This window comes from Oncorhynchus mykiss, chromosome 28 (assembly GCF_013265735.2).
Source record: "Oncorhynchus mykiss isolate Arlee chromosome 28, USDA_OmykA_1.1, whole genome shotgun sequence".
NCBI lineage: Eukaryota > Metazoa > Chordata > Actinopteri > Salmoniformes > Salmonidae > Oncorhynchus > Oncorhynchus mykiss.
The window spans coordinates 1,625,490-1,650,832 of NC_048592.1; the positions used below are offsets into that span (position 1 = coordinate 1,625,490).

The following is a 25,343-nucleotide window of genomic DNA, read 5'->3' on the forward strand; positions in this document are numbered from 1 at the left end:
GAGGCTATATACAGGGGGTACCGGTACCGACTCAATGTGCGGGGGTACAGGTTAGTCAAGGTAATTTGTAAAGTGACTATGCACGCATAATAAACAGCAAGTAGCAGCAGTGTAAAAACAAAGGGTGGAAATCAATGTAAATAGTCCGGGTGGCCATTTGATTAATTGTTCAACAGTCTTATGGCTTGGGGGTAGAAGATGTTAAGGAGTCTTTTGGTCCTAGACTTGGCGCTCCGGTACTGCTTGCCGTGCGGTAGCAGAGAGAACAGTCTATGACAGGTGACTGTCTTTGAAAATTTTTGGGGCCTTCCTCTGACACCGCCTAGTATATAGGTCCTGGATGTCAGGAAGCTTGGCCCCAGTGATGTACTGGGCCGTACGCACTACCCGCCTTATGGTCAGATGCCGAGCAGGTGCCATACCAGGCGGTGATGCTCTCGAAGGTGCAGCTGTATCACTTTTTGAGGATCTGGGGACCCATGCCAAATCTTTTCAGTCTCCTGAGGGGAAAAGGTGCTGTCGTGTCCTCTTCACAACTGTCTTGGTGTGTTTGGATCATGATAGTTTGTTGGTGATGTGGACACCCCTCATAAGAGGACTGACCACGCCTCATAGCCTGGTTCCTCTCTAGGTTTCTTCCTAGGTTTTGGCCTTTCTATGGAGTTTTTCCTAGCCACAGTGCATCTACACCTGCATTGCTTGCTGATTGGGGTTTTAGGCTGGGTTTCTGTACAGCACTTTGAGATATCAGCTGATGTAAGAAGGGCTATAGAAATCAATTTGATTTGATTTAATTTGACACCAAGGAACTTGAAACTCTCGACAGGATCTACTTCAGGCCTGTCGATGTTAATGAGGGTCTGTTCGGCTCTCCTTTTCCTATAGTCCATAATCAGCTCCTTTGTCTTGCTCACATTGAGGGAGAGGTTGTTGTCCTGGCACCACACTGCCAGGTCTCTGACCTCCTCCCGATAGTCTGTCTCATCGTTGTTAGTGATCAGGCTTACCACTGTTGTGTCATCAGCAAACTTAATGATGGTGTTGGAGTCGTGTTTGGCCACACAGTCGTGGGGGAACAGTAGGGGACTAAGTACACACCCCTGAGGGGCCCCAGAGTTGAGGATCAGCGTGGCAGACATGTTGTTGCCTACCCTTACCACATGGGGGCGGCCCGTCAGGAAGTCCAGGATCCAGTTGCAGAGGGAGGTGTTTAGTCCCAGGGTCCTTAGCTTAGTGGTGAGCTTTGAGGGAACTATGGTGTTGAACGCTGAGTTGTAGTCAATGAACAGCATTCTCACATAGGTGTTCCTTTTGTCCAGGTGGGAAAGGGCAGTGTGGAGTTTAATTGAGATTGCGTCATCTGTGGATCTGTTGGGGCAGTATGTGAATTGGAGTGGGTCTAGGGTTTCCGGCATGATGGTGTTGATGTGAGCCATGACCAGCCTTTCAAAGCACTTCATGGCTACCGACATGAGTGCTATGGGGCGGTAATCATTTAGGCAGGTTACCTTTGCTTCCTTGGGCACAGGGACATGCTGGTCTGTTAGAAACATGTAGTTTTTACAGACTCGGTCATGGAGAGGTTGAAAATGTCAGTGAAGACACTTGCCAGTTGGTCCACGCATGCTTTGAGTACACATCCTGGTAATCTGTCTGGCCCCGCGGCTTTGTGAATGTTGACCTGTTTAAAGGTCTTGCTCACATCGGGTATGGAGAGCGTGATCACACAGTCATCCAGAAATGCTGGTGCTCTCATGCATGCTTCAGTGTTGCTTGCCTCGAAGCGAGCATAAGAGGAATGAGCTCGTCTGGTAGGCTTGTGTCTCTGGGCAGCTCACGCCTGGGTTTCCCTATGTAGTCCGTAATAGTTTTCTCAACAGGATCTACTTCAGGCCTGCCACATCTGACGACATCAGAGCCGGTGTAGTAGGATTCAATCTTAGTCCTGGATTTCTTATAAGAGTCTGGATTAGTGTCCCGCTCCTTGAAAGCGGCAGCTCTAGCCTTTAACTCTGTGCGGATGTTGCCTGTAATCCATTGCTTCTGGTTGGGAAATGTACGTACGGTGACTGTGTGGACGACGTCGTCGATGCACTTATTGATGAAGCCGGTGACTGAGGTGGTATACTCCTCAATGCCAATGGATGAATCCCGGAACATATTCTAGTCTGTGTTAACAAAACAGTCCTGTAGCGTAGCATCCGCGTCATTTGACCACTTCCGTATTGAGCGACTCACTGGTACTTCCTGCTTTGGGTTTTGCTTGTAAGCAGGAATCAAGAGGATAGAATTATGGTCAGATTTTCCAAATGGACGGCAAGGGAGAGCTTTATATGCATCTCTGTGTGCGGGGTAAAAGTGGTCTAGAGTTTTTTTTCTCTGGTTGCACATGTGACATGCTGGTAGAAATGAGGTAAAACCGATTTAAGTTTGCCTGCCTTAAAGTCCACGGACAATAGGAACGCCACTTCTGGATGTGCATTTTCTTGTTTCCTTATGGCCTTACACAGCTCGTTGAGTGCGGTCTTAGTGCCAGCATTGGTTTGTGGTGGTAAATAGACGGCTACGAAAAACATAGATGAGAACTCTCTTGGTAGATAGTGTGGTCTACAGCTTATCATGAGGTATTCTACCTCAGGTGAGCAATACATCAATACTTCTTTAATATTAGACATCGCGCACCAGCAGTTATTGACAAATAGACACACACCCCCACCCCTCGTCTTAACAGACATAGCTGCTCTGTCCTGCCGATGCATGGAGAAGCCAGCCAGCTCTATATTATTTGTGTTGTCGCTCAGCCATGTTTCGGTGAAACATAAGATATTACATTTTTTTATGTCCCATTGGTAGGATAGCCTTAATCATAGATCGCCCAGTTTGTTTTTCAATGATTGCACGTTGGCCAATAATACGGAGGCTAGTGGTGGTTTACCTACTCATCGGCAAATTCTTACAAGGCACCACGCCCTCCTCTCCCTTTTTCTCCGTATTTTCTTCACGGTGACGACAGGGATTTGGGCCTCGTCTCGACAAAGCAGTATATCCTTCGTGTTGGACTCATTAAAGAAAAAATATTTGTCCAGTTCGAGCTAGTCATCGCTCTTTTGATGTCCAGAAGCTCTTTTCGGTCATAAGTGACGGTAGCAGCAACATTATGTACGAAATGAGTTACAAACAATGCGAAAAAACAAACAAAATAGCACAGTTGGTTAGGAGCCATACCCTCCAGCGCCATTATAGAAATAGGGTGCCATTTGAGATGCACAATCTGCTTAACGCTCAATGGAAATTCTCTTCTACACATTGTTGTCTGCATCCCAAATGGCATCCTATTCCCTATATTGTGCACTCTGAGACCTATAGTACTCCACTATACAGTGCATTCTGAAAGTATTCAGACCCCTTGACTTTTTTTTACATTTTGTTGCATTTCAGCCTAATTCTAAAATCGAATCAATTCTTTTTTTTACTTATCAATCCACACACAATAACCTATAATGACAAAGCAAAAACAGGTTTTACATAAGTATTCAGACCCTTTAGTCAGTACTTTGTTGAAGCACATTTGGCAGCGATTACAGTCTCAAGTCTTCTTGGGTATGACGATACAAGCTTGGCACACCTGTATTTGGAGACCATCTCCCATTCTTCTCTGCTGATCCTCTCAAGCTCTGTCAGGTTGGATGGGGAGCATCGCTGCACAGCTATTTTCAGATCTCTCCAGAAATGATCGATCGGGTTCAAGTCCGGGCTCTGACAGGGCCACTCAAGGAAATTCAGAGACTTGTTCCGAAGCGTTGTCTTGGCTGTGTGCTTAGGGTTGCTGTTCTGTTGCTGCCACCATCATGCTTCACCGTAGGGATGGTGCCAGGTTTCCTGTAGACCAAACGCTTGGTATTCAGGCCTAATAGTTAAATCTTGGTTTCATCAGACCAGAGAATCTTGTTTCTCATGGTCTGAGAGACCTTTAGGTGCCTTTTGGCAAACTCCAAGTGGGTTGTCATGTGCCTTTTACTGAGTAGTGGCTTCCGTCTGGCCACTCTACCATAAAGGCTTGATTGGTGGAGTGCTGCAAAGATGGTTGTCCTTCTGGAAGGTTCTCCCGTTCTGTCAGAGTGACCATCGGGATCTTGGTCACCGTCCTGACCAAGGCCCTTCTCCCTTGATTGCTCAGTTTGGCCGGGCTGCCATCTCTAGGAAGAGTCTCAGTGATTCCAAACTTCTTCTGTTTAAGAATGATGGAGACCGCTATGTTCTTGGGGACCTTTAATGCTGCAGACATTTTTTGGTACACTTCCCCAGATCTGTGCCTTGACACAATCCTGTCTCTGTGCTCTACGGACAATTCCTTCGACCTCATGGCTTGGTTTTTGCTCTGACATGCACTGTCAACTGTGGGACCTTATATTAACAGTTGTGTGCCTTTCCAAATCATGTCCAATCATTTTAATTTACCATAGATGGAGTCCAATAAAGTTGTATAAATATCTGAAGCATGATCAATGGAAATAGGTTGCACCTGAGCTCAATTTCAAGTCTCATAGCAAAGGGTCTGAATACTTTTGTGAATAAGATATTTCTGTTTTTGTTATTTTATAAATTTGCTAACATAAATAAATAGTTTTCGCTTTGTCATTATGGGGTATTGTGTGTAGATTGATGAGGAAAAAAATTGGATTTAATCCATTTTAGAATAAGGCTGTAATGAAATGTGGAAAAAGGGAAGGGGTCTGAATACTTTCCGAATGCACTGTACAGGGAATAGGGATGCAGACGTAGAGATTATAACACTGCTTATAGCTCAATCGAAATGATTCACTATCTATACGTCTGTCTGTTGATTATCGTTTTGTTCCGTGGAGCTTAATCAATCATCATCATATAATTAATCAACCATCATGATAATGAGATAGGAGTAATAATTAGGGTGATGGAGACCACTGTTGCCTAAGAATCTGGTGCAAATAGAGAGCAGTGCTAATTAAAGAATGCGTCCAAAATGGCACCCTATTTTCTATATAGTGCACTACTTTTGCCAAAGGTAGTGCACTATATAGGATAGAGGGTGCCATTTGATCAGGGGACAGACAGACAGGTGTTGTTACTGGGCGGCAGGGAGCCTAGTGGTTCGAGCATTGGACTAATAACCGATAGGTTGCAAGATTGAATCCCTGAGCTGACAAGGTAAAAATGTGTTGTTCTGCCCCTGAACAAAGCAGTTAACCCATTGTTTAAAAAAATTAAATACTGGAACAGGTCAGTTAATCAGCTGGTGAAACAAAAATTGGCCCAGCCAGCCGCACTCATTCTCTTTGTCGCTATCCAGCTCTCTCTCTCTTTTTTCATCTCTCCCACTCTGTCCCCTCTCTCCTCTTTGTTTGTCTCTCCCTCCCTCTCTTTCTCTTTCTCTGTTTGTTCGTCACTCTCTCCCTCCCTCTCTGTCTGTTTGTTTCCCTCTCTCTCATTCATCTCTCCCTTTCTGTCTCTCAGCAGCTCTCCAGTATGACTGCATCCCTTTTCTCCACCCTTCTCTGAAAGTGTGCACTTGCACACTACTTCTCGTCATGGATTCAACAATGGTGGAAACTGCCTCTAGCCAATGATTACGCCAATCCAATACTTTTAAAATCCATGACGCATAGTGTGCCTTGGGAAAAAGGTGGGAAACGGGTGGGAAACAGGTGGGAAACGGGTGGAGAATCGGGACACAGAACAACTTTGGATCTTTCCTGCCTATATACATGGGCTTGCAAAAGTATTCACCCCCCTTGACATTTTTCTGATTTTGTGGCCTTACAATGTGGAATAAAAAAATGTTTTTTTGGGGGGGTTGTATCATTTGATTTACACAACATGCCTACCACTTTGAAGATGCAAAATATTTTTTATTGTGAAGCAAACAAGAAATAAGACAAAAAAAAATGAAAACTTCAGCGTGCATAACTATCCCCCCCAAAGTCAATACTTTACTTCGAGACACCTTTTGCAGCAATTACAGCTGCAAATCTCTTGGGGTATGTCTCTATAAGCATCCCCTCAACTTAATGCTGCCACCACCATGCTTCACTTTGGGGATGGTAATCTCAAAACATAGCGTTTTCCTTGATGGCCAAAAAGCTCAATTTTAGTCTCATCTGACCAGAGTACCTTCTGGCTTCTGGCTTTTTTCTGGCCACTCATCCATAAAGCCCAGCTCTGTGGAGTGTATGGCTTAAAGTGGTCCTATGGACAGATACTCCAATCTCCATTGTGGAGCTTTGCAACTCCTTCAGGGTTATCTTTGGTCTCTTTGTTAACTCTCTGATTAATGCCCTCCTTGCCTGGTCTGTGAGTTTTGGTTGGGGGCCTCTCTTGGCAGGTTTGTTGTGGTGCCATATTCTTTCATTTTTTAATAATGGATTTAATGGTGCTCAGTGGGATGTTCAAAGTTTCAGATATTTTTTTTATAACCCAACCCTAATCTGTACTTCTCCACAACTTTGTCCCTGACCTGTTTGGAGAGCTCATTGGTCTTCATGGTGCCACTTGCTTGGTGGTGCCCCTTGCTTAGTGGTGTTGCAGACTCTGGGGCCTTTCAGAACAGGTGTATATATACTGAGATCATGTGACAGATCATGTGACACTTAGATTGCACACAAGTGGACTTTATTTAACTAACTGTGTGACTTCTGAAGGTAATTGGTTGCACCAGATCTTATTTAGGGGCTTCATAGCAAAGGGGGTGAATACATTAAACAAGTTATTTTTTTCATTTCACTTCACCAATTTGGACTATTTTGTGTATGTCCATTACATGAAATCGAAATAAAAATATATTTAATTACAGGTTGTAATGCAACAAAACAAGAAAAACGACAAGGGGGATGAATACTTTTGCAAGGCACTGTACCCATATTTATTGTGATCTAAAAGGGCAAAACTGATCCTAGATCAGCACTCCTACTCTGAGTCGCTTGATACATACGGCCCCAGGTTTGAAAACAAGTGGCCTGGGTGGGGCCATCCAGAGTAGAGAGAGAGTTAGAGGGTGATGTAGAAGCTTAGGCCTCTTTATTAATGTCACAGTCACTAGCCAGTAATTCCCTCAGGCTTCTTGTACTCCAGCTTGTTAATGAGTCAGTGCTTATCATTCAGCATTGTTAACAGGCTAGAGCCTCCCTCCCATCCTCCCTTGAGCCACTCATGATTGTCGAGGTAACAATCCCATCTAGCACCCTATTCCCTTTATAGTACACTACTTTTGACAAAGGCCCCTATATAAGGAATATGCTGCCAATTGGGATGCAACCAGTCCGTCAGTCAAAAACAAACAGCACACAGGACGCCTGTCAGCCAGGTTCTGCGTCTCAAATGGCAGCCTATTTCCTATATCTGTCCTGGTTAAAAAATAGTTCACTATATAGGTAATAGGGTGCCATTTGGGACATTATTCAGTCAGCCAGTCAACAATAAACAGCCCACAGGAAATCGGTGGTGTGAGTGGTTCTTTCAGGAGGCCTCTATGCTGCCAGAGCCCCATTCCCTGAGCAGACTAAAGTGAACTGCTGGCACAGAACAGAGGCCATCCCTCTCTCCCGTCTGTAAATCTCAACCAAATTAACGATTGGTCTACACCCGCATGCCGTCCTTTAATATTTATTCATTATTGGTCACAGCTGAAAGAGCAGCCTCTCTCTGCCTCACTCAATCCAGCGGTCCACTGCCGAGCCGCACGAGACAGAATGCACTGAGGTAAATAAACTATTAACCACGTCGTGTTGTGGTCTTCTCTATGAGACCACACAATGGATGCATCCCAAATGGCACCCTGGTCCCTACATATTGCTCTATGGGCTCTGATCCCAGATGGCTCTAAGGGCCTGGACAAATGTAGTGCACTACATAAGGAATAGGGTGCCATTTGGGATGCAAACATTATTCCCCGAGATCTGTAATTTGGCCTCTGCAGAGAAGGGGCACCGTCAGTGACGAGAGGCTAGCGGTCACCGTGTGTGTGTGTGTGTGTGTGTGTGTGTGTGTGTGTGTGTGTGTGTGTGTGTGTGTGTGTGTGTGTGTGTGTGTGTGTGTGTGTGTGTGTGTGTGTGTACACAACACACAGGCCTAAGGTAACTGGGTTAGCGATACAGAAACAGGGGCTGCAACCCAAATGACACCCTATTCCCTATATGTTTGCTCTACTTTTGACCAGAGCCCTTAAGGAAACCCATAGGGTTCTGGTCAAAAGTACTGCACGACATAGGGGATGCCATTTGGTACTTATTCTTGCCCAATCACAGTGATCTAATATGTATCCTTCAGCGATATACTCCATCTGAACTACTCCACTGCACATCTAGCTGTGGAAAATGGATTTGTCAAATTGTGTGCAATTAGAAGCTCTCTGTATGGGGGCCACAGCACAGACAAACCATTAAGCGCTGTCCTTTCCCTGGTTTTGACACACTGCTCATATGGGGGTTTCTTCATTCTGCATCAAATGTTTAAATGAGCGCTGACACAATATGCACGCTCTCTCCTGTATTGTTTCGCTAATACATATCATTCATGTGCATTTTGTTTCTGGGCAGAAGAAAGTAAGAGACAGCCATAACATGGAGGCTTTGAAAGGTTGAAAGCAACAGTATAGATTTTGAGGTGTGTTGTAGTGACAGACAGGCTTGGTGCATCTGATGGTTTATCTGCAGTGCATGGATCTGTCTAGCTAATCGCTTTTCCTTTCTGATACATAACATTGCATATTTACGCTAAGTAGACCCTTCTGTTCAGTGCCTTTTAAAATGAACTCCCCATTCACCGGCCATTTTCACCATTATTTGACCACCCCCCCCCTCCCCTTCATCTCCCCCCTCCATCCATCTATCTAGGACTCTGTTCCAAATGGCACCCTATCCCCTATATAGTGCACTACTTTTGACGAGGGCCCTATGGGCAATGTGGAACGCAGACTACCACTAGGTCGGACACACGACATGAAGCCATGTGTTGCTGTATATCAATAATTTAAGTCCCAAAAATGTATGTACCAATCGCCGATTGCTCCTTTAACAACCTGATCAGATAACCTAGATTGAATGGCTCCCAGTTGATCAACAATAGTGTAAAACAGCTTTAAGCTACAACCAAAAAGCCCAGGGAATCCATTGGTTGTTCTTGCATGGTCAATTCTCCACCAATACAAACCCTAATCAAATGTGACATATTTCTGAATGTGAGAAGTCCTCGTTGCACTGCAGGTGCAAATTTCAATCTTGGCGTTGGATTGACAAAATAAGCTCCGCATGAAGAACCAAAATCACTATCAGGTCTATCCCTCTCAATTTCAGAAATCAGGACTTTATCTCATCTTATACATGCTTGAATTTGATGAATATTTTCAATAATTGCAATCATTATTTCTATTTACCGGGCCATGATAGGATTTCATTAGCATGTGCTCAACACTGACCTCAGTTGCCTCCCTATGGGGCCTAGTCAAGAGCGGTGTACTATATAGGGAATAGGGTGCCATTTGGGACTGGCCCCTTATCTCAGTAGCAGCAGAAGATTGTTTATCATCCCTACCCCCAGCAGTAGGTTACAGCTTCTCACTGACCATTGACTCACATTGACAACCCCTCCACACCGCTCTCAACACATATTTCATACGCAGAAGCACAGAAAATACAGTTATGCATAATTCAACAGACAGTGAAAACAGCTGACATAGTTAAAGTAAGTGCAAGTGTTCGCATGCGTTCAAATTTGTGGGGTTCCGTGTGAGTGCACATCTGCAAGAGCATGGGCATGAGAGAATATAGTCTAGTGTCGTGTTTTTTAGAGTCTGATAGTGAGTCTGGGATAGTTACTCTCTATTATATAGGCTATAACATTACTACTTGCTTGTATCTGACCCTCGTCGGTCAACAATTACTGATAGAACAAATCAATACTTAAAAAGGTGATTTTCTGCCAATCATAGGCTGTCTAATCAACAGACAGTTGATGATTGATAGACGTGTGTGTGTGTGTGTGTGTGTGTGTGTGTGTGTGTGTGTGTGTGTGTGTGTGTGTGTGTGTGTGTGTGTGTGTGTGTGTGTGTGTGTGTGTGGCCTACTGTATCCAGTGAGGGCTCTCCCAATGATCAATTTTCAATGTCACTAATGATCATGAGCACATTGGCCCCACATAATAATGTGCAGGGGTAGCCTATGTATGCGCACATACAGTGCCTTGCGAAAGTATTCGGCCCCCTTGAACTTTGCGACCTTTTGCCACATTTCAGGCTTCAAACATAAAGATATAAAACTGTATTTTTTTGTGAAGAATCAACAACAAGTGGGACACAATCATGAAGTGGAACGACATTTATTGGATATTTCAAACTTTTTTAACAAATCAAAAACTGAAAAATTGGGCGTGCAAAATTATTCAGCCCCTTTACTTTCAGTGCAGCAAACTCTCTCCACAAGTTCAGTGAGGATCTCTGAATGATCCAATGTTGACCTAAATGACTAATGATGATAAATACAATCCACCTGTGTGTAATCAAGTCTCCGTATAAATGCACCTGCACTGTGATAGTCTCAGAGGTCCGTTAAAAGCGCAGAGAGTATCATGAAGAACAAGGAACACACCAGGCAGGTCCGAGATACTGTTGTGAAGAAGTTTAAAGCCGGATTTGGATACAAAAAGATTTCCCAAGCTTTAAACATCCCAAGGAGCACTAAGCAAGCGATAATATTGAAATGGAAGGAGTATCAGACTACTGCAAATCTACCAAGACCTGGCCGTCCCTCTAAACTTTCAGCTCATACAAGGAGAAGACTGATCAGAGATGCAGCCAAGAGGCCCATGATCACTCTGGATGAACTGCAGAGATCTACAGCTGAGGTGGGAGACTCTGTCCATAGGACAACAATCAGTCATATATTGCACAAATCTGGCCTTTATGGAAGAGTGGCAAGAAGAAAGCCATTTCTTAAAGATATCCATAAAAAGTTTTGTTTAAAGTTTGCCACAGGCCACCTGGGATACACACCAAACATGTGGAAGAAGGTGCTCTGGTCAGATGAAACCAAAATTGAACTTTTTGGCAACAATGCAAAACGTTATGTTTGGCGTAAAAGCAACACAGCTCATCACACTGAACACACCATCCCCACTGTCAAACATGGTGGTGGCAGCATCATGGTTTGGGCCTGCTTTTCTTCAGCAGGGACAGGGAAGATGGTTAAAATTGATGGGAAGATGGATGGAGCCAAATACAGGACCATTCTGGAAGAAAACCTGATGGAGTCTGCAAAAGACCTGAGACTGGGACGGAGATTTGTCTTCCAACAAGACAATGATCCAAAACATAAAGCAAAATCAACAATGGAATGGTTCAAAAATAAACATATCCAGGTGTTAGAATGGCCAAGTCAAAGTCCAGACCTGAATCCAATCGAGAATCTGTGGAAAGAACTGAAAACTGCTGTTCACAAATGCTCTCCATCCAACCTCACTGAGCTCGAGCTGTTTTGCAAAGAGGAATGGGAAAAAATGTCAGTCTCTCGATGTGCAATACTGATAGAGACATACCCCAAGTGACTTATAGCTGTAATCGCAGCAAATGGTGGCGCTACAAAGTATTAACTTAAGGGGGCTGAATAATTTTGCACGCCCAATTTTTCAGTTTTTGAGTTGTTAAAAAAGTTTGAAATATCCAATAAATGTCGTTCCACTTCATGATTGTGTCCCAATTGTTGTTGATTCTTCACAAAAAAATACAGTTTTATATCTTTATGTTTGAAGCCTGAAATGTGGCAAAAGGTCGCAAAGTTCAAGGGGGCCGAATACTTTCGCAAGGCACTGTATGTGTGTGACACCGAGAGAGGCATAGCACAGGCCTGTTTGTGCACATGTAAGTCACACACATTCTTTAAAAACAAGAGCAGAAATTCAGTTGGAGTTCAGGGGGAGGGGGGACGTGCCCCATGAGCTTATTATTAACGGCTCCGTGACTCCCTTGTAATCACACGGTAACAAATAAAACGTCAACAGGATAGAGCGTCAGATAGTGGAGGGGCAGAGGGGGGAGTGTGGGAGGAGGGGCGAGAGAGATGCTTACCAAAAACGATGAAGTTGCTTTGAACAGAGGCTGCCAGTAGTGTCAATAAGCTCAGAGTCCATAGACCAGGGACCGGGTAAGAAGGGAATGCCATGGTCGGTTGGACACACAGATCCGTTTGTTCGTCTCGATGAATCCTCACGAGGGTAGGCAGAGGAGCACCGGAGTGTTACCAGAGTATTACCTACAGCAGTGGAGATAAAACAAGACCATTATTGATGAATTGCTTGCTTTCTGATTGGTTGGCCGGTGCTGAATGAACGTTTGGACATCGCTACTCACGTAACTGCTCCATGGGTTTTATCAATCTGCCTGTGTCATAAAGTATTGGGTGGTGACGCAGTGACCAAGTCTATAGCCTACTGCCATAAAAGGCAACTGTAAATCACTAAAGGCGGAAAATCAGTGTCTGTTATCATTGCCCTAAATCAGGGGTTTTCAAAGCGGGGTCCACGGCCAGATCTCAAAATATTTATGTGTCATTTTTTTTACATTTCATTTTTTTAATGAATATTACTAAGAACTGTTTAAACAACTTTTGGCCATGGCTCTGTGGAATAAGTTTAAAGTGTGCAATACAATACAATACATTGTTCTATTTTTAAGTTGTTGTTCTGATTATGAGGGGGTCCCTGATGAATTTGTTATTACAAATGGGTTCCCCGGACTCAAAGAGTTTGAGAACCCCTGCCCCTAAATGTATTCAGTCCACCTCTAAATGTAAAGGTGCAGTGCCAATTATAAGCAATATTTTTTTCGGAAGTCAGTGGGTGTCTCAACTTACTGTTAGTTAGGATAGTAAAGCACACAAACTGCAATTTCGAAAATTGGTAGTGCATCAGCAGTTTTTCTCTGTTGTGTCAGTCACTGACAGTCACTCAATTAGCCCATGTCAGCTAACATTTTATAGATTGCTAGGTACGTATCATGGCTGAATTACTGACCGGGCACATGAGGAACATGCCCAGGGTCCCCAACCTCCAGGGGGCCCTCATTGATTTTGTTAGTCACTCTCACTCAGATATCATATGAACATGGCATTAGTCATGACAAAATGTGTAAAATTGGGAAAATGTTGCTTTAAAACGGCTATTTCTTCTCTCAATCCCATGGCAAAATGTGTAGAATTGGGAAATGTTGCTTTAAAGCGGCTATTTCTTCTCTCAATCCCATGGCAAAATGTGTAGAATTGGGAAATGTTGCTTTAAAGCGGCTATTTCTTCTCTCAATCCCATGGCAAAATGTGTAGAATTGGGAAATGTTGCTTTAAAGCGGCTATTTCTTCTCTCAATCCCATGGCAAAATGTGTAGAATTGGGAAATGTTGCTTTAAAGCGGCTATTTCTTCTCTCAATCCCATGGCAAAATGTGTAGAATTGGGAAATGTTGCTTTAAAGCGGCTATTTCTTCTCTCAATCCCATGGCAAAATGTGTAGAATTGGGAAATGTTGCTTTAAAGCGGCTATTTCTTCTCTCAATCCCATGGCAAAATGTGTAGAATTGGGAAAATGTTGCTTTAAAAGGGCTATTTCTTCTCTCAATCCCATGGCAAAATGTGTAGAATTGCAGGAAATTAGCTTTACAACAAATCTTGCTTTGGTCCCGAGAATGCTACAAACTGCCATGTATAGGTGGGATGTTTTCTGGGACCAAAACAACTCTTGTTAACTACAAATAACACCAATCAAATCCCCCTATTGGCCAAGCAAAACGCAGGAGTGAACAGCAAGATGCCTGCACCGGTCGCCCGTTGAGAATTCCCTGTCTGTGCTTCACATGACACAGATGTAACGCACATTGTGTCACTATAATATATACCCTCGGGCTCTCACAAGCACATAGCTTTACATGGCAGCCGAGGCAAGGCTAGGATCTACCCTCGAAATGCTCCTTCATTGTCACCGTTCGGTTCAACGGCAGCGCGAGCCATGGCGAGAGAGAGGTTGCCTGCGGGACGGGCGGGCGAATATAGGGCGGGGATAGGATAGGGCAGGGGGTGTTTATTCTTGTTGGAACCATTCAAGGAGTGTGTCAAGAAAAAAACAGAACTGATTGGTAGGCTATAATAACATTATTGCGGATCACCACTAATAATAGCCCCTCTACAAAGGATTGGATAAGTCCAACCTAAAGATAGGTATAGCCTACAAGGCACCTGCAATGCTGCTGGATGCGGCGTAGAATCTAGAATGGAGCCCCGGTAGGAGCCACCTTTCCTACACCTTTCTCCCAATAAACGAAATTAGCCTACGTGTGGAGGAAATCGGAGACACCTAGTAGCCTATAAACGTGGAAATAACAGTGCAAACAGCGCGCTGTTGCAGCCACACGACCAGTGTTAAAAGCCGTGAGGGAAGAGACGGCGGGGCATAACGTAGCTACAGTCCAATAACAAAAAGCATATTCGCACTAAATTATACAACGCGTCTAGCGTTTTGTTCCCGGGTCAAGATAACGGTTTACCTCCACCACCTGCCAGTAACCTAGGCTACTGAGCGAGGCGCACGCAGAAACATTCCAGGACAAGAACGCATCGTATTTACAACAGTGACAGGTGTCTCCCGTTCGCTTACAGCCCGGACACAGCCAACAACAATAATATTCCTAGGGACAGACATAGCAGCATACACACCGATATACGCTTCTGGAGTCCGGGTCCTGCACTATTTGTCGCCGTTGGTTCTGGTCTGGAAGTGGTCCTTGTGATGCAGGATAGCTGGCGCTGGATCTGAGGTCTCTCTGGATATGTCTATATTGACTTTTTTTTATCTTCCTTCTTCGGCTACTTGTTTTTCTTGCGTTTTCCCTCTCTCCACGGCTACCGTTCAATGCAGCAAAAACAGTCTGTCTGAAAGACAGGAGGGAGGAGGGGTGGCGTGTGGGGCGGAGGAGTGAGGGAGGGGGAGGGGATTTTAATACGATTTGGCCCGTACCATTCGGATAACAGAGCCAGCGCATACTGCCTGGAAGAGGGAGAGACACGCAGAGAGAGAGAGAGAGAGAGAGCTAAGAGACAGATTGAGATATATTTGGAAAGAAAGAGAGAAACTGAGATTTCATAGGCCATTCATATAGATTGTATGCCCAGTCATCTCATAGTATTGTTCTTAGCCTCTTATAGACAAATTAGAATTGTTCTTTCTGAATTGATTTTGTATTATTATATATTTAGTCATAATAGTCTATAGGTAGAAGTGGTAGTAGGCATAGTCCCCATAGATAACTGATTTAGGCCTAGACCTGACATGTTTTGCTCTGCTTTCTGAACTGGAGTTTGGGCCTTTTTGGCTGACAGCGCGAGGCGTGGTCTGTCTGAGTGGAATCAACACGCGCCAGGCCCGCCAGGTGGGTGTTCAGTGGAGGGGGGCGGTTCAACTCGCGAGGGGATTAAGGATTAGTTTTGCACGCGGATTAGTTCGTGTGTGTGGGGAGGCATGGGGTTAAAACATGGTGGATGGCGGCACGATAAACCCAATCACTACCATAGGCAACAAACAGGAGGCAGGAGGAAATCAATGTCAAACTGGGGGATACACAAGGGATCACCAAACTGACAGCTGTAGTAGCAGCAGGATTGTTTTTACAAATATAATGTCTCTTAAAATTCAACACATAAAGACACATATGCCTACTCATTGCAGCATTTAATGCATCCGTTTAATTCAAACGCGGTGTTTTAATTAGTTGTTGGAGAGGACTGAAATTATAGTGTCTCTAAAAAGTCACTGATAGGGCATGTGAGTGCAGGACAGCTCCAGGTGCTGAAAACAGAAGCACGAGGCAAAGAGTTGTCATTGCGCGCATTCCTATACGAGCGGCAGTTGCATAATCAACATACAATATCAACATGTAATTTGATCTATTTGTGATGATGGTGAATACCTAGAATACTTAATTTGTGTAATTGAAACAAATGTGCACGCATGCACGAGCAGTGAGTTTTTTTTATATGGTTTAGGCCTAATATATAATTAAAAGTAGTTACATAATGTGACACTCATTATTGCCTATAATTACAATTATTATCATCATTTCCCACATACTGGCAGTCAGACTATTCTATATTCCTCATGAATGACTTATGGATAGATGAGTGAATGAATTCAGATCACATGAAAGAAAGGATAAGTGTGTGTGTGGGGGGGGGATAGAGAGAAAGGCAGATGGGTGTCTGAGTTAAGATGTCAAGCTAGAGCTGTAGTCTTCCAAGGGAAAGTGTCTGACGAGGTAAGTCACTCCGTACCAAGCGGCGCATGCACTGCGCACACACACCCGACTACTGCTAAAGGATATCGCGGTACTGCGATGAGAACTGATAATAAAATGCATGGCTTAGAGAAACCAAAGCGCATCTGTTCTGGAAATGGCATACTTCGTTTTATAGAAAAAATATATTATTTTGCCACATAATCTCCATTAGATTATCTCCACATTGAGAGACAACATACACATTCGTATAGACACAATATTGTAGTGAAATAAAAGGTATGCTTTAGGTACATCTACACATTTGCTAGGTTTATGTTTGCTAAAAAGCCACTTGGCTCCTGATACAACTCATCTCTGCCGGGACTCGAACCCGGAGCCTCTGGATTAGAAGTCCAGCGCGCTATTCCATTGCGCCACAGAGACTGAGTCTCACCAAATGATGATAAGAGGGTTTATATTTCCCCCTACCGTATACAGCATCCTCATCACGCAGCATCAGGACCACTTGGCTGCTGTTCACCGACAGACCGGTAGAGGTCGCACTAACAGCATCACTATGCAGCGCCAAGATGGCGATATCAGTTTCTGTGCGTTTCATCTGAGGGATAGGCAAACATCTTTGATTTCATGCATAATTACGCTGAGTAATTATTTGAAAAAAATACAATATTAAGTGCATTTGTAACAATTCATGTAACTTGTAAATATCAGATACAAGCATCCGATAAAATGATGCTCTCATCATGGAGATTTCCCCCTTCTCTTGGTGAATATAATCTATTACTAATCTATTACTCTTTCCTTATGTCTTTAGACCATGCGCTCTCTGAGATCTAAAGGGCGTAGAGCTGTAGTCTTACAAGGGAAAGTGTCTGACGAGGTAAGTCACTCCGTACCAAGCGGCGCATGCACTTGGTTAAAAGGCGCATGCACTAAACGGCGCATGCACTGCATGCTTAAATGCTGACCAAACCGTGCGCCAGCACGCGCAAGTTGATTTTGTTAAACACCACCAGAAGCGGTCAGGACATGCAGGTTGAAATATCAAAACAAACTCTGAACCAATTATATTAATTTGGGACAGGTCAAAAAGCATTAAACATTTATGGCAATTTATCTAGCTAGCTTTCTGTTGCTAGCTAATTTGTCAATGAATAAACATTGGGTTGTTACTCGTCATCTCCTCCTTCCTTCTTTTTCTTCTTTGGACTATGTATGGCGGTGGTCAAACAACTTTACAACTGACAGGAGTGTGGACCTCATCTTTCAATCACCCTTTTAGCTATATGCTCCTAAAACCCAATGAGGAGATGGCACGTGGGTATATGCTCCTAGAAACAGGAGGCGGCAGGTAGCCTAGTGGTTAGAGTGTTGGGCCAGTAACTAAAAGGTTGCTAGATTGAATCCCTGAGCTGACAAGATAAAAATCTGTTGTTCTGCCTTCATTGTAAATAAGAATTTGTCCTTAACTGACTTGTCTAGTTAAATAATACAATGATGGGAGAGGCAGCATGTTGAGCATCACATATAGAACCAATTTGTATTTTAGAGCCCGGCCGTGCATCATTCTTAACTGGAATCAGGTTGGAACCACCAAGACTCTTCCCAGAGCTGGCCACCCGGCCAAACTGAGCAACCGGGGGAGAAGAACCTTGATCAGGGAGGTGACCAAGAACCCAATGGTCACTCTGACAGAGCTCCAGAGTTCCTCTATGGAGATGGGAGGACCATCCAGAAGGGCAACTATCTCTGCAGCACTCCACCAATTAGGCCTTTATAGTAGAGTGGCCAGACAGAAGCCATACCCCCCTTTAGGCTGTCACGTCGTTGATGGTAACCAAGCCTAATACGGTTGTGTCATCTACAAACTTGATGATTGAGTTGGAAGCATGCGTGGCCATGCATTCATGGGTAAATAGGGAGTAAATGAGGGGCCTGAGCACGCACCCTTGTGAGGCCCCTGAGTTGAGGATCAGCATAGTGGTGTTTCCTACCTTCACCACCTGCGGGCAGCCTGTCAGGATGACCAGGACCCAGCTGCACAGGGCAGAGTTAAAGCCCAGGGCCCAGGGCTTAATGATGAGCTTGGAGGGTACTATGGTGTTGAAGGCTGAGCTGTAGTCAATGAACAGCATTCTTACAAAGCTATTCCTCTTGTCCAGATGGGATAGGGCAGTGTGCAGTGCGATGGCGATAGCATCGTTTGTGGATCTATTGGGGCGGTATGCAAACTGAAGTGGGTCTAGGGTGTCAGGTAAGGTGGAGGTAATATGATGCTACATACAGTGCCTTGCGAAAGTATTCGGCCCCCTTGAACTTTGCGACCTTTTGCCACATTTCAGGCTTTAAACAAAGATATAAAACTGTATTTTTTTGTGAAGAATAAACAACAAGTGGGACACAATCATGAAGTGGAACGACATTTATTGGATATTTCAAACTTTTTTAACAAATCAAAAACTGAAAAATTGGGCGTGCAAAATTATTCAGCCCCTTTACTTTCAGTGCAGCAAACTCTCTCCAGAAGTTCAGTGAGGATCTCTGAATGATCCAATGTTGACCTAAATGACTAATGATGATAAATACAATCCACCTGTGTGTAATCAAGTCTCCGTATAAATGCACCTGCACTGTGATAGTCTCAGAGGTCCGTTAAAAGCGCAGAGAGCATCATGAAGAACAAGGAACACACCAGGCAGGTCCGAGATACTGTTGTGAAGAAGTTTAAAGCCGGATTTGGATACAAAAAGATTTCCCAAGCTTTAAACATCCCAAGGAGCACTGTGCAAGCGATAATATTGAAATGGAAGGAGTATCAGACCACTGCAAATCTACCAAGACCTGGCCGTCCCTCTAAACTTTCAGCTCATACAAGGAGAAGACTGATCAGACATGCAGCCAAGAGGCCCATGATCACTCTGGATGAACTGCAGAGATCTACAGCTGAGGTGGGAGACTCTGTCCATAGGACAACAATCAGTCGTATTTTGCACAAATCTGGCCTTTATGGAAGAGTGGCAAGAAGAAAGCCATTTCTTAAAGATATCCATAAAAAGTGTTTAAAGTTTGCCACAAGCCACCTGGGAGACACACCAAACATGTGGAAGAAGGTGCTCTGGTCAGATGAAACCAAAATTGAACTTTTTGGCAACAATGCAAAACGTTATGTTTGGCGTAAAAGCAACACAGCTGAACACACCATCCCCACTGTCAAACATGGTGGTGGCAGCATCATGGTTTGGGCCTGCTTTTCTTCAGCAGGGACAGGGAAGATGGTTAAAATTGATGGGAAGATGGATGGAGCCAAATACAGGACCATTCTTGAGGAAAACCTGGAGTCTGCAAAAGACCTGAGACTGGGACGGAGATTTGTCTTCCAACAAGACAATGATCCAAAACATAAAGCAAAATCTACAATGGAATGGTTCAAAAATAAACATATCCAGGTGTTAGAATGGCCAAGTCAAAGTCCAGACCTGAATCCAATCGAGAATCTGTGGAAAGAACTGAAAACTGCTGTTCACAAATGCTCTCCATCCAACCTCACTGAGCTCGAGCTGTTTTGCAAGGAGGAATGGGAAAAAAATTCAGTCTCTCGATGTGCAAAACTGATAGAGACATACCCCAAGCGACTTACAGCTGTAATCGCAGCAAAAGGTGGCGCTACAAAGTATTAACTTAAGCGGGCTGAATAATTTTGCACGCCCAATTTTTCAGTTTTCGATTTGTTAAAAAAGTTTGAAATATCCAATAAATGTCGTTCCACTTCATGATTGTGTCCCACTTGTTGTTGATTCTTCACAAAAAAATACAGTTTTATATCTTTATGTTTGAAGCCTGAAATGTGGCAAAAGGTCGCAAAGTTCAAGGGGGCCGAATACTTTCGCAAGGCACTGTACGTCTCGTGTCTGAGCTGTTGAATTGCGACTCCACTTTGTCTCTGTACTGACGTTTAGCCTGTTTGATTGCATATTCCCAGTCACCATCAAAAATGCAGGTGTTTCAGCTTAGCTCAGTGCCTTATGTGGTGGCGGGGCGAGCAAGCAGAAAATAGGAGCATTGCACCGTGATTGGCTCAGTGTTCTGTCACTCATGGGGACACTACATCATCGCCAAGTTTAAGTCCTTAGTAAGAGTAGACATCCAACATTTCAGCCCTTTGGGTCCTGCCATAGAGTTATATTCCAAGTTCCCTTCCAAGAAGGCTCAAGGTCATTGGCCGCAGATAAAATTACTTCAAATCACGTTATATGTACAGTAGCTTTGAGTGGACTGATCATGTCAACATCTTACTACATAATTCTGAGCTAGCACTCATCATCATGAATCAAGTCGACAATCTACTGGCAAATCCTTTTTAATCCTTGTCATATGAAGATTAATAATTTAGAGAAACTATAGATAAAACGTATCGGTGCTCATCGGCCATTGGACATAAAGATTACACAACAAGTTGGAAATCACAAATTAAACAATGAGTGGTTTATAAGGAATTGGCTACCCTGCAAGCATTGCAAAGCAATCACTAACATTAGCCTGCTATTCAATGGAGTGGCTGTGTTTTTTGTTGTTGTTGAGTTCCCACCATAAATCCAGAGAATGCCAGACTTTGATGACAGAGTATGATGACAAAATTGGCCCCCAAAGGACCACCGCGCCACCTTCACAAGGTGAGTCCAAAAATGTATTGTATGCTGCTGCATAAATTATATAATATGCAAAGGAGATATGTATACTGTAGCTAAGAAAGTAATACTAAGTGTATGTTGTGTAGTAAGGTATTAGTAGCCAATGTGACTAAGAATTGTGTTATTTGACGTATCAAGTTAAAAGCTTATTTAACACTTCAAAGTGTTATATGACGTATGTTTTTTGACATGCAATAACCCAAACGGTGTTCAATGTGCCTCACCAATGTCTATTTTCACCTCTTAATTTCACCTACTGTTCTAACTTGGTAGCGCACATGTAGCCTATAACCTGTTTTAGAGAAACGTTATCGAATATTGTAAGCGTTCATTGTTTATATGCCCCCTCTATTTATCCTACGGTTCTGACTTGTACAGGAAGTACACTGTAAGAACTGCCCATGTTCTGAATTCTGTCAATGTACATTTTAAAAGTGCTGAACAAATAGTTATATTGACTATGTCCGTCGTTGCTCGCTAATTAATGTCTTAATCGAAATTACAGATGGCCTCTTATCCGCTCATCATCCCCTTATGCCATAGTTTGTACATCTCAATTGTCAGTAGAAAACACATTTGTTTAAGCAAGTGAGCCATATCAGCCATGTTTTTTTAAAGGCAGTAATTGAGGCTGAAGGAACTGTTTCGCTGTCAGACAAGGCTCTGCTGAAAGCCAGCTGTTGCAGCGGTAAGGTGTTGGGACTCTGCTGTTAGGCTAACAGTTTGCAGGCACCGTTTGTCACCATTCTAGAGCAATTAATGTATTGTTTAGTGTTGTGTAGTGGCTTTGCTGGCATGCATCCCACATTTTTGTACGCCCCACCAAGATTTTCATGCTAAAATCGCCACGGATCCATATATATATATATATATATATGTTTCAGAAAACGATAACTCAGTCAGCTTTCATATCAACCTTCTGCCCTGGCTACAAAATGCTATTAATGGTGAGGTGGGATGTGGACACATAAAACAAAGTAATGGGACTGTCTCTTTCACTAGGCTGAAGATGATCCACACGCTCCACTCCCGCTGTGGCGGAGATACAGATATGGACTCGGATTGAGACTTAACTTGGGGCTTGAATAGATATTAGAGATTCGAGTTGAAACACCACAAGCTTAAGCTCTGACTTGCAAGTGGCATTAATGCTGATTTGAATCTCTGAGTGATGTAAATGTGGATCTATTGCAGATAAATGGAAGACGTAAATGGAGACAAATGTAGGACATTACCATGTGAAGAGGCAACCTGTTTACTATATATAGATATATAGCACTATTTTTGACCAGAGCCATATGGGCCCTTTTCAAAAGTAATGGACTTCATAGGGAGCCATTTGAGAAGGTGACATTATTGTTCAGTTAGATAACAAACAGGGTGATATTATGGTCCTATTTCCATTATTTCAGTTTAATTATCCCCATCACACAACAGTATCCTTTTCTAGCCTTGTGAAACCGGACTGATCTCGCCATAGGTAGGTAAAACAGAATGTGAGCTAAGTGAAACAAAACAGTCTGAGACCAGGCTATGCCTTTCCATGATAAAAACAGAAAAAAAAGGGAAAAAAATAGGTTAGACATTTATTTATTCATTCAATTACTGTGTTGGGGACACAAAGACAAGAACATAAAAAAACATCCCTCGTGTCCGCCCCCTCTCTCTCTTCCTGCACTCCTCTGCTCTCGTCATGCTGCTCACATGTATGCAATGGCAGCAATGGAGGTCAGTATTGACAGCACAATGACCACGTAGCCCGAGCGATACACCTCAGGAATCTTAAATCCCTTACCGCTATCCCAGAACTAACAAAGAGAGAGGGAGAGAGAAAGAAAAGGAGAATATATTAAGGAAAACAAGGACCGGCAGACAATGTTGACTTGTGTTGTTGTGCGCTGTGGACACAGTACTTACCAGATGGCGGATTCCGTTCAAGGTGTGGTAGGACACAGGGAAGGCAATGCCAAACTTGGCAAGGCTGAGCAGAGCAGGGCCAACGGACAGGGAGTGGATCAGGTCAAGGTAGTATGGATAGTTACCTGGCAACACCAGTGCTAATAGAGCAAATGCTGAGATACCTGAGAGAGAGAAAGAACAATAAATATATGTTGAGGGCTGTGATCATGTGGGCCTTTCCACATACTGTACAAGGTTGTTACATTACCTCCACTGAGTCCCACTCCTGTGCCTCTGTGTGTGATGGACATCATCATAGGCATTGACCACCTGCAAGACACAGGGTACCATGGCCATCACACATACAGTATATATACACAGTTCACACTGGATATAAACCCTATCAAGTTCAAGTTAGGGGCCTGAGTTATTCCCGGCCATGTCATCTGACGTTTAGTCTAATACACTGTGGCCTAGCTGGTCCAGCAAAAGTGATAAAGGATCATTACATACATAGAGTAAAATATATTGTGAGGAATGGTTGTTTTGTGCTTTAAAAAGGTACTTGTGCTCCTCTGATCCATAAACCATGTCACAATACACTGAATCAAAGCTGTGCCTATGGTCTTCCCATGAAATGAATCGCTGATGGCCTGGAGACTCAATGGACTGTACAAACAGAAACAAGCAACTCCGCACCAAATTCAACAAGGACAGCTATTACTGAGGTGCAGTGTGAGCTTCTTTATTATCACACATGTAGTCAACTTACTTATAGATGGTCAGATGTGGCGACATGGGTCGGTTCAATTTGTTGTTTTTGGCCCAAAACCTGTTCATTTCCTCATTTGCTGTGGTTCCCATTGGAACAGCACTTAGAGGCAGAGAGAAAAAAATAATTTAGAACACAAGGCTATAGGACACGTACAACATGGCATTTATCTACATAGAAAAATAACAGCGACAAGTGTACATAGACACACAATCGACACATCTACTTACTGTCTGCATAGAATGCCAAACTGAGGGCGGAACAGGCAAGTGCCCTGTCGGGTAAAGGTCCTGAGAGAGATGAAGCAAAACACATTTAGTAATGTTAGTAATAACAAGGTTTAAGATTCGTGAGCAGCTTCCTTCTTAATTCATTACAGCTTGTTTGATATTGGTGAGAAGGTTGCGCAATGGCTCAATTAATAATGCACAATCATAAATTGTGTGGTCAAAGTTCAACATTTCAAGGGTGTTAATGTTCAAATATCCTAGAAGAGCTGAGGTTACTGGGCCGTTCTATATGAGGAAGAAATACTAGTACGCTAGCTAGCTAAGTAGCTAGTAGTAAAAGGGTTCAACTTCTATTTGGGTCCCAAGCTAACCTCACATCCAAGGTTGGGACAAGCTAGTTAGTTACGATACTTCACAAGCAGGCTAAAGTTAGCTATCTAGATTGGCCGTTACATCCATGGAATTTGGACGCATGGCTTCCATACGAATGTAGAGCTCATTGTAGCGTTTATAAGCTATCAAAATAACATGTACATCTCAAATCTGTCGTCACAGGAGGCGTTAACTATTTAACAAGTCTAACCCCCCCACACTCACAAATAAAATGTATCAAAGTTAGGTACGGCACAGTTAGCTAGCTACTGACCTTAGAAGCAACGCCATGTTTTATTTGACAGCTGGAACAGGATATGGCGTATGTTATGTTATGCCAGGTTTCGTAACAACTAGGGACTCGGGAAATCTCTGACTGACAACTCGGGGGAAAAACGTTTTGAACAATCATACAATTCGGAATTACTACTCGGGAATTCGGGCCTCTTTCTGGAGCTACAACTTTCCTACCTGAAGTTCACTGACGTCATGATTTGACCTTGTATTTTCCGCGTTACCAGTTGTTTTGAATGAGGCACCAGTTCCGAGTTCCCAGGGGATGTGAACGCAGCATTATTATATTTTTCCTGATGCTACGGTCAGCCACAACGTCATAATCCCCGCCTATTTCTACAATTTGTCGTCTTAAAATGTGATTTGAAACCTAAGCCTAACCTTAACCACACTGCTAACCTTATGCCTAACCCTAATCTTAAATTAAGACCAAAAGCATCACAAAAAAAATGAATCCGTTTTTACAATATAGGCAATTTTGACTTTGGTAACTAGTGGAAACTCATGCACTATTTTCACTCCACTTGGATACTTTTTATTTATCCCTTATTTTACCAGGTAAAATGACTGAGAACACGTTCTCATTTACATCAATGACCTGGGGAATAGTTACAGGTGAGAGGAGGTTGGGATGAATGAGACAATTGGAAGTTGGGTATGATTAGGTGGCCATAATGGTATGAGAGCCAGATTGGGAATTTAGCTGGGATTAACATTAGTGACCACAGAGAGCCAGGACACCCATTTTAACGTCCCATCCAAAAGACAGCACTTTACACAAGGAAATGT

At 43.4% G+C, this 25,343-nt stretch overlaps 2 protein-coding genes and 1 non-coding gene across 7 annotated transcripts in view; all 3 read right to left on the bottom strand.

Moving 5' to 3' along the window:
- The window catches only part of LOC110509191 (cell adhesion molecule 3), a 68,959-nt gene extending 54,000 nt beyond the window's left edge, over nt 1–14,959 (bottom strand). The window contains exons 1-2 of one of the 3 annotated variants that reach the window (XM_036966195.1): nt 14,723–14,959; nt 12,092–12,275 (exon numbers count right to left, since the gene is read on the bottom strand). In XM_036966195.1, the coding sequence (XP_036822090.1) occupies nt 12,092–12,185 (94 nt within the window). In that variant the 5' untranslated portion in view covers nt 12,186–12,275; nt 14,723–14,959. The remainder of the gene's footprint in view (nt 1–12,091; nt 12,276–14,722) is intronic. The other 2 variants (XM_036966196.1, XM_036966198.1) reach the window with 2 other exon arrangements.
- Nucleotides 14,960–16,648: 1,689 nt separating this feature from the next.
- On the bottom strand, nt 16,649–16,722 carry trnar-ucu. Its single transcript has one exon. It is a non-coding gene; the product is annotated as a tRNA-Arg (tRNA).
- A 5,837-nt stretch (nt 16,723–22,559) lies between these two features.
- Nucleotides 22,560–24,819, bottom strand: LOC110508324 (succinate dehydrogenase cytochrome b560 subunit, mitochondrial). 3 transcript variants are annotated; one of them, XM_036966145.1, is made up of 6 exons: nt 24,732–24,766; nt 23,889–23,948; nt 23,659–23,760; nt 23,155–23,216; nt 22,905–23,068; nt 22,560–22,795 (listed from the first exon to the last, which is right to left on the bottom strand). In XM_036966145.1, exons 1-6 carry the CDS (start codon nt 24,749–24,751, stop codon nt 22,688–22,690), a joined length of 516 nt encoding a protein of 171 aa, XP_036822040.1. In that variant the 5' UTR covers nt 24,752–24,766; the 3' UTR covers nt 22,560–22,687. The 3 variants fall into 3 exon arrangements, with proteins under 3 accessions (XP_036822040.1, XP_021444432.1, XP_036822041.1); XM_021588757.2 differs by having other exon boundaries at nt 22,561–22,795; nt 24,535–24,819; XM_036966146.1 differs by lacking the exon at nt 24,732–24,766 and adding an exon at nt 24,260–24,413 and having other exon boundaries at nt 22,561–22,795.
- Between the last annotated feature and the right edge of the window lie 524 nt (nt 24,820–25,343).